Source organism: Vidua chalybeata, chromosome 26 (assembly GCF_026979565.1).
Source record: "Vidua chalybeata isolate OUT-0048 chromosome 26, bVidCha1 merged haplotype, whole genome shotgun sequence".
NCBI lineage: Eukaryota > Metazoa > Chordata > Aves > Passeriformes > Viduidae > Vidua > Vidua chalybeata.
Window position 1 is genome coordinate 3,224,875 of NC_071555.1, and position 17,933 is coordinate 3,242,807.

General features: G+C 66.5%; 5 protein-coding genes across 8 annotated transcripts; 4 read left to right on the top strand and 1 right to left on the bottom strand.

The window, feature by feature from the left end:
* The first annotated feature begins 1,262 nt into the window (after positions 1-1,262).
* NAGLU (N-acetyl-alpha-glucosaminidase) lies at positions 1,263-5,017 on the top strand. The gene is made up of 6 exons (XM_053965453.1): positions 1,263-1,708; positions 1,829-1,976; positions 2,103-2,249; positions 2,437-2,522; positions 2,679-2,935; positions 3,148-5,017. The coding sequence occupies exons 1-6, from the start codon at positions 1,287-1,289 to the stop codon at positions 4,362-4,364; spliced, it is 2,277 nt and encodes a 758-aa protein (XP_053821428.1). The 5' UTR covers positions 1,263-1,286; the 3' UTR covers positions 4,365-5,017.
* A 78-nt stretch (positions 5,018-5,095) lies between these two features.
* Positions 5,096-7,109, top strand: HSD17B1 (hydroxysteroid 17-beta dehydrogenase 1). The gene is given in 6 exon segments (XM_053965454.1): positions 5,096-5,559; positions 5,562-5,831; positions 6,128-6,307; positions 6,384-6,477; positions 6,577-6,760; positions 6,832-7,109. Coding segments are annotated over 6 exon segments (1,077 nt in total). The 5' UTR covers positions 5,096-5,381; the 3' UTR covers positions 7,003-7,109.
* Positions 7,110-7,331: 222 nt separating this feature from the next.
* Positions 7,332-11,567, top strand: COASY (Coenzyme A synthase). The gene is made up of 9 exons (XM_053964904.1): positions 7,332-7,947; positions 8,267-8,481; positions 8,632-8,763; positions 8,969-9,158; positions 9,493-9,557; positions 10,323-10,407; positions 10,528-10,625; positions 10,715-10,861; positions 11,309-11,567. Exons 1-9 carry the CDS (start codon positions 7,332-7,334, stop codon positions 11,363-11,365), a joined length of 1,605 nt encoding a protein of 534 aa, XP_053820879.1. The 3' UTR covers positions 11,366-11,567.
* Positions 11,568-11,996: 429 nt separating this feature from the next.
* Positions 11,997-15,573, top strand: MLX (MAX dimerization protein MLX). 3 transcript variants are annotated; one of them, XM_053964934.1, is made up of 8 exons: positions 11,997-12,074; positions 12,384-12,420; positions 12,556-12,645; positions 13,057-13,163; positions 13,385-13,484; positions 13,736-13,835; positions 14,053-14,254; positions 14,367-15,573. In XM_053964934.1, the coding sequence occupies exons 1-8, from the start codon at positions 12,030-12,032 to the stop codon at positions 14,421-14,423; spliced, it is 738 nt and encodes a 245-aa protein (XP_053820909.1). In that variant the 5' UTR covers positions 11,997-12,029; the 3' UTR covers positions 14,424-15,573. The 3 variants fall into 3 exon arrangements, with proteins under 3 accessions (XP_053820909.1, XP_053820910.1, XP_053820911.1); XM_053964935.1 differs by lacking the exons at positions 12,384-12,420; positions 12,556-12,645 and adding an exon at positions 12,646-12,712 and having other exon boundaries at positions 12,006-12,074; XM_053964936.1 differs by lacking the exon at positions 12,384-12,420 and having other exon boundaries at positions 12,016-12,074.
* PSMC3IP (PSMC3 interacting protein) lies at positions 15,177-17,509 on the bottom strand. Of its 2 annotated transcripts, none has more exons than XM_053964932.1 (8): positions 17,408-17,508; positions 17,229-17,335; positions 17,069-17,158; positions 16,892-17,003; positions 16,633-16,778; positions 16,452-16,505; positions 16,313-16,372; positions 15,177-15,474 (listed from the first exon to the last, which is right to left on the bottom strand). In XM_053964932.1, the coding sequence occupies exons 1-8, from the start codon at positions 17,436-17,438 to the stop codon at positions 15,199-15,201; spliced, it is 876 nt and encodes a 291-aa protein (XP_053820907.1). In that variant the 5' UTR covers positions 17,439-17,508; the 3' UTR covers positions 15,177-15,198. The 2 variants fall into 2 exon arrangements, with proteins under 2 accessions (XP_053820907.1, XP_053820908.1); XM_053964933.1 differs by lacking the exon at positions 15,177-15,474 and adding an exon at positions 15,746-16,233 and having other exon boundaries at positions 17,408-17,509.
* Between the last annotated feature and the right edge of the window lie 424 nt (positions 17,510-17,933).

The window sequence follows — 17,933 nt, forward strand, 5'->3', positions numbered from 1 at the left end:
TGGCCAGAACCTTGGGGTGGGCAGGGCTGGTTTGTACAGCGAGACCAGCGTGACCCTGCCTGGGCTGCGATGCCTCTGTGCTTATCGAGCCCCAGCGCTGTCCTGAGCGAAGGCCGGGCCGTTTATCCCGGGGCCTCCTGCCCTCCCTGATAGAGCCCTAACTGGGTGGAACGAGGAGTTGTGCAGGGAAAGGTTCCAGCTTGTTTAACCCGGGTACCCTTGGACGGGCAGTGGGGCAGCGCGCTGTGCGTGCCCGGGGCTGTGCCCTGCTCCTGCTTTCCCCGGCCGCAGGGACCCCGCTCCCCCGGAGGGCCGCGTGTTCCTGCCGGACCCGGCTTTCCACATGTGCGGGAGCGGCGGAAGGGAGGGTTCCGCAGGGTTTTGGCGACTGCGTTGCTCACGTCGGTGTGTTTCCCATCTCCTGATCTCTCCGGGAGGGCGACAAGCCGCACTGAGCTGCGGGCCCAGCCTCCCGCACCTCTTGGACGAGGAACCGGCTTCCCGCCGGTGCGGGGGATGCTTTTCCTGCAGCTGTAGGCACTAGCGGGCCGGGGGAATGTTCTCTGTCCCCTTTCACCATTCTCCCGTGCAATCACAACATTTCTGCCCGTTTCGTGGCTCTGGGGTCACAGGCGCAGCCCTGGCGCTGGCAGGAGGCCCCGGCCCCCCCTGGGCTGCACTGGGGGTGCTCGGGGAGCCCCGAGTTCCCCCGTCCCTCCTCCGGGCCGTCCCGCAGCCGGTTCCGTCCTGGAAGTGTCTACGAGTTCCCCCCGCGGCTGAGAGAGACCCGAGCCCGCCCCGGCCCCGTTCCCCCGACCCGGTTCGCCTCGGCGGGTGCTGCTGGGGCTGCCGGCACGCCGCCCAGCCCCGAGGCACCGGCGCTGCCCGGTCTCGCAGCGCCCCCGGCCGGCCGGAGCGGGCCCCGGGAGCCCCGGGCTGATGGTTGGGCGGGGCCGCCGCAGCCCGATTGCCCCGGTGGTGCGGAGCTGTCACGGGTGGAAAACGCGAGACTGGAAATACCCCGGAGCCCCAGGGGTCCCGCTGCCCCGAGCAGGAGCTGCAAACCCGGTCCCTGCTCGGGCACCGGGAGCGGGCGGGGAAGGGGCCGCAGTGGCCCCGGGGCTCAGGGAGCGCCTGTCCCCAGCCGGCCCGGGACATCCCTGCTCCAAGGGGCCCAGACCGCTCCGCTCGGCGGCCGGTAACAGATCAGGCCCGGCCCCGCCCAGCGGTGAGAGGCGGGACCGTACCGGGAGAGGCGGGGCCCGGCGCAGGGGCAGGCAGCGGCGATGGCGGTGCGGCGGGGGCCGGAACCGGGACCTGAACCGGGACTGGGACCGGCACCGGGGCTGGCGCTGCCGTTCCTGCTGCTGCTGGTGGCGACGGCGGGGCGAGCGGGGGACGCGCGGCAGGAGGAGGCGGTGCGGGCGCTGGCGCGGCGCCTGCTCGGCCCACGGGCCGCCGCCGTGTCGCTGTCGGTGGACCCGGCGCTGGCTGCTGGCGGGCCTGACATCTACCGGCTGTGGTCGCCTCCCGGCGCCGGGGTGGCCGTCGCCGTAGCGGGGTCCAGCGGCGTGGCGGCGGCCGCCGGCCTCTATCGCTACCTGCGGGACTTCTGCGGCTGCCACCTGTCCTGGTCCGGGGCGCAGCTCCGCCTGCCAGACCCGCTGCCGCGGCTGCGGGCCGAGATCCGCGCCGCCGCCCCCGGCAGGTAACGGGGACGCGGGGCCGGGCGCCGCTCACGCCTCGTTAGCGCGGGACAAGGCGCCGTTATGTAATGGGGGCCCGGGGGGCGCGGGGGGCCCGGGCGCAGCCTCCGCCGCTCCCGCAGGTACCGGTACTACCAGAACGTCTGCGCCCAGAGCTACTCCTTCGCCTGGTGGGACTGGGCGCGCTGGGAGCGGGAGATCGACTGGATGGCGCTGAGCGGCATCAACCTGGCACCGGCTTTCGCGGGGCAGGAGGCGGTCTGGCAGCGGGTGAGGACCGGGGCGAGGGGCGGCGGGGACCGGGAGGGCATCCGAACCGGCACCGACAGGATGGCGGTGGCGGGACCTCTGGAACCGGGAGCCGTGGGATCGGCTGACCCCCGGCGCCTGGCGCAGGTTTACCGTAACCTGGGGCTGAACCAGTCGGAGATCGACAAGTACTTCACGGGCCCCGCGTTCCTGGCCTGGAACAGGATGGGGAACCTCCGCCGCTGGGCCGGGCCGCTGCCGCCCCCCTGGCACTTCAAGCAGCTCTACCTGCAGGTACCGGGGGCGGCCCCGCCCGCCCGGGGCAAACCCCTGTCACCCCCTGGTCCTCCTGGCCGAGGCTGCCCTCACGCAGCCTCGGGGAGCCCCCCGCTCCGCCCCGAGCTGCAGCAGTGCCCGGGCTCCCCTCGTGGGAACGTGGGAGCTTTTCTCCTTCTGCTCCCTCCCTCCTTCTCTCCCCCAGTACCGGATCGTGGAGCGGATGCGCTCGCTGGGGATGACCACGGTGCTGCCGGCCTTCGCGGGCCACGTGCCGCAGGGGATCCTTCGGTGGGTGCAGCCCCTGCCCTGGGGGCTCAGCCCTGGGTCCTTCCCGGGGTCTGACCAGCTCCTCCCACTGCAGCTTCCCCGGGAGGCTGCCCTGTCCCCACATGGGCACGGTGGTCTTGTCCTTCCTCTGATCCCCATCTCTGCCCTCTGGTGCAGAGTCTTCCCACGTGTGAATGCCACTCGCCTGGGGCACTGGAGCCACTTTGACTGCACCTACTCATGTGTCTACCTGCTGGACCCAGAGGACCCCATGTTCCAGGTGATCGGGACCCTCTTCCTGAAGGAGCTGATCAAGGAGTTTGGCACAGACCATGTCTATAGTGCAGACACCTTCAACGAGATGACCCCACTCTCCTCCGACCCTGCCTATCTCTCGAGAGTCAGCAATGCTGTTTTCAGGTCGATGACGGGAGGTGGGTCCGTGTGTGGTGCTGGCCTGGCCACAGGGGTCCAGGTGGGATAGCAAGGGCTGGGGGAGGTGGCTGTGGGCCCCATTCAAGCGCAGAACCCATTGGTGCCAGATCCCCAAAACCCCCTTGAGGGGTGGTTAGTGGCCCCAGGGCCTCATGAGACACCTATGGGCCCTCCCTGGAGAGGATCTCACTCAGTGCTCCTCTGTCCCCAGCTGACCCCAAGGCGCTGTGGCTGATGCAGGGCTGGCTCTTCCAGCACCAGCCTGACTTCTGGCAGCCAGCACAGGTGCGGGCCCTGCTGCACGGAGTGCCCCTTGGCAGGATGATTGTTCTCGACCTCTTTGCTGAGTCCAAGCCCGTCTACCAGTGGACAGAGTCCTTCTATGGGCAGCCCTTCATCTGGTGCATGTTGCACAACTTTGGGGGCAACCACGGCCTCTTTGGCACTGTGGAGGCCATCAACCACGGCCCCTTCGCAGCTCGGCGCTTCCCCAACTCCACCATGGTGGGCACGGGGCTGGTGCCCGAGGGCATTGAGCAGAACGACATGGTGTACGAGCTGATGAACGAGCTGGGCTGGCGGCAGGAGCCCCTGGACCTGCCCAGCTGGGTGAGCCGCTACGCCGAGCGCCGCTACGGTGCCCCGAACGCCGCCGCAGCCGGCGCCTGGCGCCTGCTCCTCCGCAGCGTCTATAACTGCACCGGTGTCTGTGTCAACCACAACCGCAGCCCCTTGGTGCGCCGGCCCTCGCTGCACATGGACACAGAGCTCTGGTACAACGCCAGCGACGTGTACGAGGCCTGGCGCCTGCTACTGAGCGCAGGCGCCGAGCTGGGCTCCAGCCCCGCCTTCCTCTACGACCTGGTGGACGTGACGCGGCAGGCAGCCCAGCAGCTGGTCAGTGACTACTACCTGAGCATCCGCCAGGCCTTCCAGAGCCACACGCTGCCCGAGCTGCTGACGGCCGGCGGCGTGCTGGTGTACGACCTGCTGCCAGAGCTGGACAGCCTCCTGTCCAGCCACAGCCTCTTCCTCCTCGGCCGCTGGCTGGAGAGCGCCCGTGCCGTGGCCACCAGTGACCAGGAGGCTGAGCAGTATGAGCTGAATGCCCGGAACCAGGTGACGCTCTGGGGGCCTAGCGGGAACATTCTGGACTATGCCAACAAGCAGCTGGGGGGGCTGGTGCTGGACTACTACACTGTGCGCTGGAGCCTCTTCGTCTCTGTGCTGGTGGAGAGCCTCAACTCAGGCCACCCCTTCCACCAGGACCAGTTCAACCAGGCTGTCTTCCAAGTGGAGAGAGGCTTCATCTACAACAAGAAGCGCTACCCAGCTGTGCCATCTGGGGATACCATGGAGATCTCCAGGAAGCTGTTCCTCAAATACTACCCCAGCGCCCTGCAGCACAGGTTGGCTGGGCCTGCGTGACTTTGGGTTCTGCCTCTGGAGCCTCCCCCAGAGAGGGTGGATAGAGGCCCTGCACCCTCCCCCATCTGGGCTCCTGGCCTGATGGCTGTGTCCTGGCTGTACTGGAAGAGGGGCACAGGGCCCTGGTGGCCCTCAGCCAGCCTGGATCCACCCCTTCCTCTGCATGGGCAGGATGTGCCCCAAGAGGGGCTGGCACATGGACAGGGGGCTGGCAGATGGGTGCGGGGGAGGCTGTGCCCCAGGGTCCCATCCTGCACCGTGCTCTGTGCCCAGCTCTGCCCAGCTGCCCTGAGCCTATTCCCAGGAAACCTGGGCTGCCCCAGTGCTCGCAGCTGGAAGCTTGGTGGGACACTGCAGAGGGACAGGACAAATGTGTCCCTGCTGTGGGGCCTTGGCTGGCTAGCAGGGGCAGTCATGGGGGAGAAGCAGGCAGAAGGCAGGGGGGCAGAGCAGCGTTGGACCCCAGTGCCTGTGGGGACGTGGCACTGCACGGCCCTGCCCACATTTAGTGCCTTTTGTATCACAGAAGACTTTGCAGCGTTGCCTGCGGCGTTGCTGGAGCTGCGCTCCTCAGGACGGAGTTTTTGAGGCCTTTTCCACAGCTGGGGCTTGGGCAGAGCCCAGCTATGCAGCAAATACAGACTCTTCTCCCACGTGTGTCCAACTCCTTTTGCCAGCACAGGACTGTGTGGAACATGGGGGCAGAGGAGCAGCTCAGCCCTGAGCCTGCCCAGCAGGAGCAACACCCTGCCAGACATGTCCTGGCAGCTGGGATGCCTGGCACAGCAAAGTACAGCTGGGGCAGACCCCTGGGGCTGCAGCTCCCCTCATGCCCCAGAGCCTCCTCCAGCAGGGAGGTCCTGGCTCAGTGGAGTCTTTATCGCAGCACCTGCACGAGGATCAAGGCACAGGGAGCCCCCGGCATGCGCAGGGAGCTGGGTGGAGGGGCCTTGAGATAAGGCAGCAGACACAACACGGTGGCGTGGGGCGGGGGGACCCCCTTCCCAGCCCTCTTAAATGCCGTGGCCGCGTTGGCCAGCACTGCTAGCCATGGAGAGAACCACGGTGCTGATCACGGGCTGCTCCTCGGGCATCGGCCTGGGGCTGGCTGCACGCCTGGCAGCCGACGCCTCTCGCCGGTACAAAGGTAAAGGGGTCGGCGCTGCCCCGGGGGTCCGGCAGCCCCGCGTGGTCTCCGGGCTGGGCCAGGCAGTGCCTCACCAAGGAGAGACAGAGCCTGGGGGTGGGCTGGGCTGGGTGCTGGCCGTGCAGCTCGTGCTGCCCACGGCCACGCTCTCTCCCCAGTTTATGCCACCATGCGTGACCTGGCCAAGGGTGAGCGGCTGCTGGAGCGCCTGGGGGGCTGCTGCCCCGACACGCTGGAGGTCCTGCAGCTGGATGTCACTGACCCGCGCTCGCTGGCAGCCGCTGCACAGCGAGTGCAGGGACAGCGGCTGGATGTGCTGGGTACGGCTCTTCCTGGTGCCCCCAGTGTCCCTGGGGTGGCTGAGGGGACCTCTCTGGGGTCACAACCCTCCCCAGGGCACCAGGAGGAGAAGCCAAATTACAGGAGGTGCAGGCAGTCCTAGGGCTGGGACAGGACGTGTTCAGCGGGGCAGAGGTGCAGTAGATGGATTTGGGGGTGCCAAGGGCCCATCAGCAGGGAAAGCCCCCCCCCCCCCCATTTCTGCCTTCTGGCACTCGGTGGTGTGCAGGGCTACAGTCACTGCCCTGTGCCCAGCTGACTGCACCATGCCTGGCAGTCTGCAATGCAGGGGTGGGACTGATGGGACCGCTGGAGACCTGCTCCGACCAGGCCATGAAAACTCTCTTCGATGTGAACCTCTTTGGGGCTGTCCGCACCATCCAGACCTTCCTGCCGGCCATGAAGAGCCGCAGGGCCGGGCGGATCATTGTCTCCAGCAGCATCGGGGGGCTGCAAGGTGGGACCCCCAGCACCCTGTGGCACAGGGAGGTGTGGGGAAGAGCTCTGGTGCTCAGGCTGTGGCTCTGCCCCAGGGCTGCCCTTCAATGCTGTGTACTGTGCCAGCAAGTTTGCAGTGGAGGGGCTGTGTGAGAGTCTGGCCATTGTCCTGCGCCCCTTCAACATCCAGTGAGTGCCGGTGATGCCACGAGGGCTGGATCGTGCCCACCGGGATGGGGGAATGCCAGGGCGGGGGCACGGTGGCAGCTCACGTGCTCCCTCCCGCAGCCTGACGCTGGTGGAGTGCGGGCCTGTCCACACCAGCTTCCTGGCCAACCTGCAGCGCCCCGACCCTGAGGGCAGCGAGATGCGGGGCTTGGACGCCGAGACACAGGGGCTGTACCGCCGGTACCTGGGGCACTGTCAGAGCGTCTTCCGCGACACGGCCCAGGAGGTGGAGGAGGTCCTGCCGGTCAGTCACCGCGGGGCGGGGGTGGCCGTGGGGCCGTGCCAGGGAGGGCTCTGACCCGTCTGCGGTGCCAGGTGTTCCTGGAGGCCATCGGCAGCCCCTGCCCACCCCTTCGCTGCACCAGCACCCAGCTCCTCGCCCCGCTCTGGCGCCTGCGGCTGAGCAGCCCCGACGGCTCCGCGTACGTCCGCGCCATGAACGACTTCGTGTTCGGCGGCAGCGACAGCGGCGGGGACCAGCCCTGAGCGGAGCCACGCCAACACCGGGGTGGGGTGCCGCGGACCCCACGCGAACCCCGCCCGTTCCCGTGCTCGGTGCCGCCGTGTCCCCAATAAAGCCCTTTGCAGCCGCACGGCTCCGGCTCGTCCCCGTGTCGCCGCGGTCCCGCGGAGTCGCCGGGCTCGTTCCGTGCCGCGGGGCGGGCGGGGCTGCAGCGCGGCCGGGCCGGCCGGTCTCCTCCCCCCGCGGGCGGAGCCGGGCGCGCCTCCCGCCCGCGGCGGGGCTGCCCGGGAGGCGGTGCTGTTCCGGTCCCGTTCCCGGCCCCGTTCCGGTCGGCGGCGCTTCCGGCGGGGCGATGCCGCCCTTCGCCTCGGGGCTGCTGGTGCTGACGGCGCCGCTGCCCGCGCTGCCCCGGCGGGCGGCGGGGCTGGTGGCGGCGGCGGCGGGGCTGGTGGCGGGGCCGCTGTACGTGCATCTGCAGCCGGGGCTGCGGCTGGGCGGCCCCGCCGCCGGCCCCGCCGCGCCGCCCGCGGGCCCCGCGCTGCTGCGGGCTCTGGCCGCGCTGTACACGGCGGCGGCGGCGCGGCGGGGGCTGGACCTGCGCGTCCTGCTCGGCCCCGGCCGCCGCCTGGCGCGGCAGCCCCGCGTCCTGCTGGCGGCCGCCGCCGAGGCGCCGGGGCCGCCGGAGCCGGTGCAGCTCGGGCTGCAGCGCCTGGCCGCGGCGGTGTACGGCTGCCCGCCGAGCCTGCCCGCGCTGCTGCTGGGCGAGGACACCGCGGGGGACGCCGGCGGAGACCCCGAGGAGGACCCCGAGCAGGATCCTGACGCGACGCTCCCCGAATTCTTGGACGTGGCGGTTGGCGGCACCTTCGACCGGCTGCACGGCGCCCACCGGCTCCTGCTCAGCGCCTGCTGCCTCCTGGCCCGGCGGCGGCTCCTGGCCGGGGTGGCCGACGGAGAGCTGCTCCGCCGTGAGTCCGGGGCGGCCGTGGCACTGCGCGGGGACGAGGGCTGAGCCCGGTGCTCCCCGGGGCAGGGCAGTGGTCTGGGGGCCCAGTAACAAGTGAAGTCCTGGCAGCCACCCACCCAAGGCGGTGCCATGCAGGCAGAGCGTCAGTGGGCATCCGGGGGGACCCGCTGTCCTGCCCACAACCAGCAAGGTGTACAGGTGCAGCGAGGGCAGGGGAAGGGGGAGGCAGTGTTCAAAGTCCCAGCCGAGTGTTTTCTCCCATCTCTTGGTCTTGCTTTTCCGTCACTCTTGTGCTTCTCCGCCCTCCTGGCACCCGGCAGACAAGGTCCTGCCAGAGCTGATCGAGCCGTACGAGCTGCGGGCGGCGAAGCTGCGCGAGTTTTTGGAGGATGTGAAGCCCTCGCTGTGCTACGACATCGTGCCTCTGGCCGACCCGTTCGGCCCCTCAGTCACAGACCCCGACCTGCAGTGCCTGGTGGTCAGTGAGGAGACCTACCGGGGAGGGGAGGCTGTGAACAGGAAGAGACTTGAAAACGTAATTCCTACGCTGGAACCCGGTGGGCTACCCCTGCCCACCCTCTCGCCCTGCCTGATACTGCCTGGGGGCAAATTTGGTCTTGATTTGCCCCTTCCCTCTGCTGCATTCTCATGGCTGACGGCTCTCGGGGCTCCCTTCTCTCATCAGGGGCTCCCCGAGCTGGCTCTGTATGAAATCCAACTGATGAAAGACCCCGACCACAGTCAGAACGAGGAGGAGAAGATCAGCTCCTCCAGCCTCCGGCAGAGGCTGCTGGGGACACTGCTGCAGCCCCCACGGGTGAGGGGGCCCTGCAGAGCCGCAGCTGCAATGGGAGTGCCCGGCAGGAGGGGTGGGGGTCTCGGGAGTCGAAGAGTTTGGAAAGGCTGCCTGCTGTTCTGTGGGCCGGAGCCTTTCGTGGCCATCTCCGGGCTGGGTCGTCAGGATCCTTCTCCAGCAAAGCCCAGTTCTCCATCTGCTGCCACGGCTTTCCTCTTTCCCTCAGCGAGGCCCAGCTCTGCCGTTGCGCCCGTACGTGATTGGGCTGACTGGGGGAACTGGGAGTGGGAAAACCTCCATCGCCAAACTCCTGGGGCACCTGGGCGCCTTCGTCATCGACGCGGACAAGCTGGGCCATGCCGTCTATGTCCCTGGTGGCCCGGCCTATGAGCCGGTGGTGGCAGCCTTTGGGGCAGGTAGAGTCACTGGAGGCTGCAGGGAGGAGGAAGGGGAGGGAGGGGTGTCCCAGAGAGCCCTGGCCTGTGCCCCCCTCCCTCCCCATGGGTTTTGGGCTCCCCAAGTGTTGTGTGTCCCACAATGTCAGAGCTGCTGGTGGGGAACAATGAACCAGGCTGCTGTTTGTCTGGAAAAAGCTCTTTGCTGTCCTTTTCAGGAATCAGGTGAAGAGCTGCCAGGTTCGGTGTTCGTGCGTGCTGTTGAGAGCCCTGTGCCAAAGCCCTTTCCCCAACTCAGGCTTGCCACAGGGATGGGAGTTGTCCCTCCCAAACCTGTTGTGCTTCTGCCTTGCAGAGATCCTGAACAAAGATGGAACAATTAACAGGAAAGTCCTTGGGGCCAAAGTGTTTGGAAACCAGGTAAAAGCAGGTTTATTGTAAATACTTAATGCTGTGAGTGGGGGCTGTTCTCTTGTGCCAGGGGTTTTGAGTTTTCAGCCCTTTGAAATGGTGACACCTTCTTGGCTGTATTTTCTGGCAGTGGCATGGGGACAGGGTGGGACAGATTGCATCTCTGCAGCTGAATCAGCAGCGTGCTGGATACATTGGTCTTTCCCCGCAGCTGCTGCTGCCTCCCTGTTCCCATCCCTGTCCCCGTTCCATCCCCATCTCCTCTACACTGTGCTTTTCCTTCACCCAGCTCAGAGCAACAGACCCGACAAACACAGCCAGTGCTCTCTGCCCCTTGTAGCCAGGGGGCTCCGTGGCACCTGGCCTTTACAGGTGCTCAGCCTGTCGCTCTGCTGCTTCCCCAGCCAAGGAGGAGGCACATCAAGAGGTTCCCTGGATGGGGACCTTTGTGGGACCTGCTGCACGGGGAGCTTGCTGTGCTGTGGGGCAAAGCACCTCTCACAGCAGAGATCTCTGCTAATAGCAGGGCCCTAATGGCAGGACAAGGAAAATAACAGGAAAAAGCACCCTGAGCCTGGCAGCAGGAATGGGAGCCTGTGGCCAGTGTGAAAACTTTCCTTCCTGGTGCTCAGCATGGGCTGGACCCACCTCCCCAGCTTCAGTGGGTCCTTCCTGGGTGTCCCCTGACTGCTTCACCCCCACTCTCCTGGCTGGCTACACAGGGGCTCTGAGGATGAGGGACTGCATCTCAAATCCTGCTGTGGTCCTTTCTAGGAGCAGCTGAAGAGGCTGACGGACATTGTGTGGCCTGAAATAGCCCAGATGGCGAAGGAGAGGGTCAGGGAGGCTGATGCTCAAGGTAACAGGGGTGGCGGCTCTGTGGCAGCCTCAGCTCAGCAGAGAAGCGTCAGGACGGTGGGACTGAGCCCAGGCTGCTGCCATCCATGGCTGGCCACTGAGGATCGCCCTTGTTCCCTAGGGAAGGCTGTGTGTGTGCTGGACGCTGCCGTGCTGCTGGAGGCCGGCTGGCAGGACATGGTCCACGAGGTGTGGACAGCCATCATCCCGGAGGAGGAGGTGGGCAGTGCCCTGGGCTCCTCACTTGCTGCCGGGGCTGGTCCTCAGCCTCCCCCCAAGCACCTGAGCGTCCCCTGTGTCCCCGCCAGGCTGTGAGGCGCATTGTGGCCAGGGACGGGCTGAGCGAGGAGGCTGCTCGCCACCGGCTGCAGAGCCAGATGAGCAACAGGCAGCGGGTAGAGCAGTCACAGGTGGTGCTCTGCACCCTCTGGGAGCCGGACATCACCCGCCAGCAGGTGAGCCCGGGGCTGCTGCAGCACCCGGGCTGCTCCGCGTGCTTGTGGCAGGAACGGCAGGGCTCGGTGCTGTGCTCAGGCCGCGCCTGGGTGCGCTGTTCGCCACCGAGGCTGCCACGAGGGGTGGATTGGGGCATGTGAATCCAGCCGGGAGGGAAGAGGCGAGGCACTGCGGCGCGGCGCTCCCGCCCCGAGCCGAGGCGCCGCTCCCCTGCCGGGGGGCTCTGAGGCGCCGCTCCCCTGCCGGGGGGCTCTGAGGCGCCGCTCCCCTGCCGGGGGCTCTGAGGCGCCGCTCCCCTGCCGGGGGCTCTGAGGCGCCGCTCCCCTGCCGGGGGGCTCTGAGGCGCCGCTCCCCTGCCCGGGGGCTCTGAGGCGCCGCTCCCCTGCCGGGGGCTCTGAGGCGCCGCTCCCCTGCCCGGGGGCTCTGAGGCGCCGGTTCTGTGGCAGGTGCAGAAGGCCTGGGACCTGCTGCAGCAGCGCCTGAGCCCGGAGCCCGGCCCGTGAGGCACCGCCCCGCGCGGCCCCGGCACCGTCCGTGTCCCGCCACCACTGCCCACGATGAGCCGGCAGACGGAGCAGCGTGGGACCGAGACCACCGGCCCCGTCCAGCTCCGGCGAGGGTCCGGGGCGTCCTGCGGTCCCCCGGTGAGGGGGAGCCCTGCAGGGCTGAGCCCCGCTGGGTGACAGTAAAGAGGCTGCTCCTGCAGAGCGTGTCCGTGTGCCGGTCCCGTCCTGGCCCCGCTCCCGTTCTGGCCCCGGCCCCGCGGGGCTCGGTGTGGAACTCCCGGTATGGGACTCCCGGTGCGGGACTCGCGGTGCCCGGTGTGGGACTCGCGGTGCCCGGTGTGGCACTCCCGGTGCCCGGTGTGGGACTCGCGGTGCCCGGTGTGGCACTTCCGGTGCCCGGTGTGGGACTCGCGGTGCCCGGTGTGGGACTCGCGGTGCCCGGTGTGGCACTCCCGGTGCCCGGTGTGGGACTCGCGGTGCCCGGTGTGGGATTCCCGGTGCCCCGAGGGATTCCCCGTTCGGGCCCCGCACCGGGGGCGCGCGGCGGCGACGTCACGCCCATGACGTCACGCGCGCACGCTCCCGGGGGGTGGTGCGCGGGCGCCCCCTGGCGGCGCGGGGCGGCGGGCGCGCGGCGGTCACGTGAGCGGGCGGGCGGAAGATGGCGGAGCCGCCGGGCGCCGCCGCCGAGGACTCGTGGGGGAAGGTGGGGCCGGAATCGGGTCGGGCCGGGCCGCCGGGGGCCCCGGGGGCGCAGGGCGGCGCGCTGGGACGGGGCTCGCGGCGGCCGGGCAGGGTGAGCGCCGGGCTGGGCGTAACGGGGCCGGGGGAGCGCGCACGAGTCAGCGCCTGGGCTCGGGGCGGTGGCAGAGGCCCCGGCGGAGCTGCAGCTCGGGGGTGGCGGGTGCTCCTCGGGCCGACCGAGCTCCTGGGGGCGGGGGGGCTCCGCGGCGCGGGCCGCGGTCGCCGCCCCAGCCCCGCTGACGTGTCTCCTCTGCCCGCCGGCCCCGCGCAGGTGGACGCGGCCTACGGCGACAATGGCCTGGACTCCGGTAGGTGCCCGGGCGGCGCCCGGCCCGCGCCACCTCCGTTCGTGGGTGGCAGCGGCTGCCCGGGGACGCCCCTCGCGTCCCTGCGCCCGGTCACACCCCGCGCTGGGCACTGACCCCGGGACACTCTAATTCCAGCACTCTTCATGGAAAATGCCCGGAAAGGCAGCATAGTGTCCCGGGCCAACAGCATCGGCTCCACCAGTGCCTCTTCTGTCCCCAACACAGGTGGGGTTTGCTCTCCGTGACCACGTGTTTCTGCTCGCTGGGGAATCCGGCACATGCCGGGCTTCAGGTCTGCCCTGCACCGAGGGGGTGAGCGTGGCGGGGCAGGATTCCTGTCCTGAGGAGGAAGGTGGTGGGCACAGCATCAGGGTTCTGTGGTTTCCAGTAGGGTTTGGAGTTGAGAATCACTTTGGTTTTGACATCTTCCCAAGGGAGCTGCTGGCATCTGCCTCCTGAGGAGCGGGGAAGTGTTGCCAGGGCTCCTTGGAAGGCTTTTCTTCTGCCCAGCCTGCTGTAGTTGAATGGGCTGGGGGCTGTGCTGGGCCTGGCTGCAGCTGTAGTGGTCCCTTGAGCTGTCTTGTGCCCCTCCTCGTGCCTCTGTGTCCCCCCCCCAGTCACACTGTGTCCCCACAGATGATGAGGACAGCGACTACCATCAGGAGTCCTGCAAGGAGTCGTACAAGGACCAGCGCCGCCGGGCGCACACCCAGGCCGAGCAGAAGCGCCGAGATGCCATCAAGGTGAGCGAGGCGAGAGGCAGCAGGCAGAGCTGGGGCGCTGCTGCCAGCCTGCTGCAGCACCCTGCTCTCCCAGCACTTCTCTGTGCTGCTGCTGGATCTGCCCTCCCTGCTCGTGTGTGTGCTGGGAGCTGGCCTGGCTCTGACGGGCTGTGCCGTGGGAGCCGGGTGTGGACCTGGCCTCACAGCATGAGCCCACACTCTGTGGCTCTACTTCCCTGCAGAAAGGCTACAATGACTTGCAGGCCATCGTTCCCACCTGTGAGCAGCAGGATTTCTCCATCAGCTCACAGAAGCTGAGCAAGGCCATTGTGCTCCAGAAAAGTGAGTCCCAAGGGCAGGAGGGAAGGAGGTGCCATCAACCCCCAGAGCTCCGCCCTAGAGGTGTGCAGGGCAAAGTTCAGCACCTTGGAACCTTCTGGCTCTGGGGAGCTTGGGTGCTGCTCACCTGCACTCACCTTCCCCAAGGGAACTGGGTCAGTGGGAGCTGATGCTGCCCTGGCTTCAGGCACCTCCTGTGGGGATATCGGGGGCCCATGTGTGCTCCCAAATCCTCACTCTGTTTTCATGCTCAGCTATCGACTACATCCAGTTCTTGCACAAGGAAAAGAAAAAGCAAGAGGAGGAAGTTTCTACCCTCAGAAAAGATGTGTTGGCCTTGAAGATCATGAAAGTGTAAGGGAAGAGCTGTTGGGGTCATGCCCTCTGCTTCCTGTTGTTCCCTCACATCCTTGTGGGGTTCTGCAGTGGTTCTCCATCTGGGGACAGGCCTGGAGCTTGGAACCAGGAGCTGGTGTGGGAATTCAGAGCTGGGAGCAGGAGCTGGATGTGGGAGCTGGGAGTCACGTGTGGAGACCTCACTGCTGACCTTGGTGTGCCGTGCATGTTTCAGGAACTATGAGCAGATTGTGAAAGCTCATCAGGACAACCCCAACGAGGGGAAGAACCAGATCTCTGACGAGGTGAAGTTCAATGTTTTCCAAGGCATCATGGACTCCCTGTTCCAGTCCTTCAATGCCTCAGTCTCTGTAACGAGTTTTCAGGAGCTCTCAGCGTGTGTCTTCAGCTGGATTGAGGAGCACTGCAAGCCCCAGGTGAAAGCAGGGCTGCAGAGGGGCTGGTGCCGTGGCCGAGGGGGCACAGACAGTGGCACAGGGGTGGCTGTCCCTCCACAGACCAACTGACCACGTCCTCTCTCTGCCACAGACGCTGCGGGACGTTGTCATCGGGGTCCTGCACAAGGTGAAGAGCCAACTCTACTGAGCCTCCCGTGCCACTTCTGTGCCCGTGGGGATGGGGCACTTCTGCCAGAGGCCAGGGTGCCAGGCACCACCCTGGGCCCTCTCCCTTGGGGCTGTTTTTAAGGTTCTCTGAATTATTTATTGTATTCCTTCTGAAGCCCAACGGTGGCTATGCAAACACTGCTGCTCCACTCAGTGCCACCAAATCTTTATAGGGACTGGGCAGGAGGGGAGGGAAGGTGGTGAGGAGCAGAGTCTCTGGCTCAGGCAGTGCCATGGGGTTGCCTGTGCCACTGACTCTCCTTGCAGAGCTGATCCCAGAGCAGCTCCACTCTGTGCCCTCAGGGCTGTGACAGCCCTGCTATCCCCAGGGTGGGCAAATGTGACAAATGCATACTAAAAACTGTGGGTTTCTGGTATAGCAGTAGGAATTGCTTTTCCCTGACCCTCTGGGCTGTCCCCTGCCCCTCTGAAGCAGCTGTTCTAAGTCAGCTATTGCATTTTGGAGGAGCCTGGCAGTGCTGGCAGCAGGAAGAGCCCATCAGGAGCTGGGAGCTGTGGCCCTGGCAGCACGTGCTAGGGCCTTAATGAACCCCAAACATGCTGCAGCCATGAGTCCCTGGGAAGGAACAGAGGACGTTCCTGCAACTGCTGGAACACCTCTCCTTTTCAGAAACTGTGGCTGTACTGCACAGGAAAGTTCTGCAGCTGTAGCTTAGTATGGCCATGTGCACTTGCTGCTGCTCCTTAGAACTTTTATACACAGACATACATGACCAACCTCAATTTGATTTTTATTATTGTGAATTTTGAAATGGTCCTAGAGCGCTGCCTGTGCCAGCTGCAGAAGCAGCTGCTATCAGGGACGTGTTTGACCCTGTCCCACGCGCAGTTTGGGTCACAGCTCTGCCCGGGTGAGGGTTGGTCACTGTCCAGAGTGATGGGACCAGGGTGCTGCCAGCTGCAGGGTTTTTCTCCATAACCATGTTTGTGCTCCTGCTCCAGGGGCACATCCAGGGAATGTTTATTTCAGGCAGTTTTTCCAGCACTGAGGAGGGAGCACTGCCTCCTGCCTTGGGAAGAAGACATGGAATTTTACAGACCTCACACGTGAAAGTGATGTATTTTTCTATTGTGAAAAGTAATTAAATAAATTTTGCTGAATGTTTTAATGATTTTTTCTGATGCTGAGTTCCTGGAGCTGTGCCCTAGAGCTGGTGGTTTCCAGAAGCCCATTCCAGCCCCTGTGGCTCAGGTTACCCTCTCCTGGCTCCTGCCCTCCCCACTCCTCAGGGCCTAAACCCTGCCCTGACACCCTCTGAAGAAACAAACACCACAGGGATGTGCAGCTGAACCAAAATCCTGGTGTTTAATGGATCATACTCTCACGTGACCGCTCCGGCACACAGCAGGAAGCAGCTAGAACACAGACAGAGCTCTGCAGCCCAGACAGTTCCTCTGCCTTTCCTTACCAGAACACCAGGGACACAGCACCAGTGCCCCCACGTGTGCCCCCAGCCACATCAGACCCCAGCCAGGCAGCTCCGTGCACTGGGGGCAGGAAAAAACGACATTGCACTGCAAGGAGAGGGCCAGTGCCAAGTTACTCCTACCCACCACCCTTCCAACTGCAAAACATTTTAAAACAAAACCAAATAAATACACAGGACAAATCCCAGTCCTGCAAAACGAGACAAAGAACAACCCAACAGCCAAGTTTCACAGGCAGCTCCGCAGCAGCTTCTCCCCAGAACAAAGGCTCCCCCAGCACCTCACGTGGTCGCTGGCAGCACCACGCCGTGGTCCTCGTCTGTCTCTATCCCAACCTCCTCCTGCACGGCACCGAGCAGATCAGAACAGGCTCAGGCTCTGGCTCAGCAGCCGTGGGCACGACCCAGCCTCGGTACTTACAAAAAATTGCTTCTTGCTCTTGGGATACCCCTCCAGGATGGCATCCAGCAGCTCGGTGGCCTGGCGAGAGAGGGCACGTGAGGGCTGCGGGCAGCAGTCCCAGCGGGGCCGTCACTGCCCACCCGCTGCGGGCCGGTACCATCCGCTTCCTGCGGCGCCACTCCCGGCGGTAGAGCTGCTGCTCCCGGCACACCTGCCAACAGCACCGCGTCAGAGCTGCCTGCGGGACTGTCAGGAGCCCCGGGCAGGCAATGCCTGTAAGGGAAGTGCTGGATCCTGGATCCAGGCTGACCCCAGGTTCAGACACAGCAGCTGTTCACCTTCTCTTTTTCCTCTGGAGTCACGTGGTTGGTAGCAGACTTAATCCGCTCCAGTTTCTCCGTGTAAGTGGCACAGTCCTTCCTCAGTGCCTCGATCTCCCTGGTAACCTCGGGGGTTGTCATGGAGCTGTTCAAGTCCTTTAGCTCTGGGAAGGTGGCACCGATCACCGGCCGGGCTGCCACCCGGCACCAGGGCACAGCTGCCCGTGCCCTCGGGGATCCCGCGGTGGCTCGGGGCCGCCCGGCCAGGCACACTCACCCGCCTCCATGTGCCGGCAGCTCTGCTGCAGCGCTTGCAGCTGGGCGGAGCGCGCGGCGATCGCCCCGTCCAGCCCGCGGAGCTCCGCATCGCTGGCGGCCGGGAGCTGCTCCTGCGGGGAGCGGCGGGTCAGGGGTGCGGGGCAAGCGGGGCCAGCGGGCGGCGGCCGGGGCTCACCTGGTCAGCGAAGTAGATCTTCTGCTTCCCGTAGACCTTCTCGCGCACTCGGCCCTGCTGCGCCAGCTGCTCCAGCGCCTTCACCACGGCCTGCGGGACGCGGCGTCAGCCGGGCCCGGGCCCGCCCCGCCCCAGCCCGGCCCGGCCCGGCCCTGCTCACCGCCTTGCCCAGCCCGTGCTCCCGCTGCAGGTTCCCGAAGGCATCCTGGGCGCTGTACGGGCGGTTCTGCTCCCGCAGGTACCGCAGCAGGACAGCGGCGGCGCCTCCTGAGGGACCAGCCCCGGTCACAGCGGGGCCGCAGAGGCCGCCCGGTGCTCCCCCGCCACTCCCGCACTCACCGCCCGCCGCGGCCTCGCGCCCCTTGCTCATCCCGCGGCCCGGGCCTCCAGCCCCGCTCCGTTCCCGGTTGGCGCCGGTCACGCACTTCCGGCGCGCCGCCCGCTCCCCGCCAATCGCGGCGAGGGCGGGGCAGGCCGTGATTGGCGGGGGTAACGGGCCCCGCCCGGTACCGGCGCGCCCCCGCGGCGGGAGCGAGTCGGGACCGGGCCGGCGGGGGGCTCAGCGCCCCCGGGCAGGCACTCACCGACCGGAACGGGCGAGAAGCGCAGCCCCCTCGCCCCCGCCACCTCCGCACGGGACTCGGCCAGCGAAAGGGCTGGAGCCCGTATTAACAACCCGTTACCGACCTCCCTTTCCCGGCTGAGGCCGCCCCCCCGTCCCTGATCTCAGCCCCGGCACGGCCGACGCGGTCGGATAAGCAGAATCAGACAAACAGCAGCCAGTGGCGGGGTCCCTGATGAAGTACGTTCTTGGCTGCACAAACGTGATCAGAAAACAGGTCTGTATGGCTTAGGAAAAGTAACA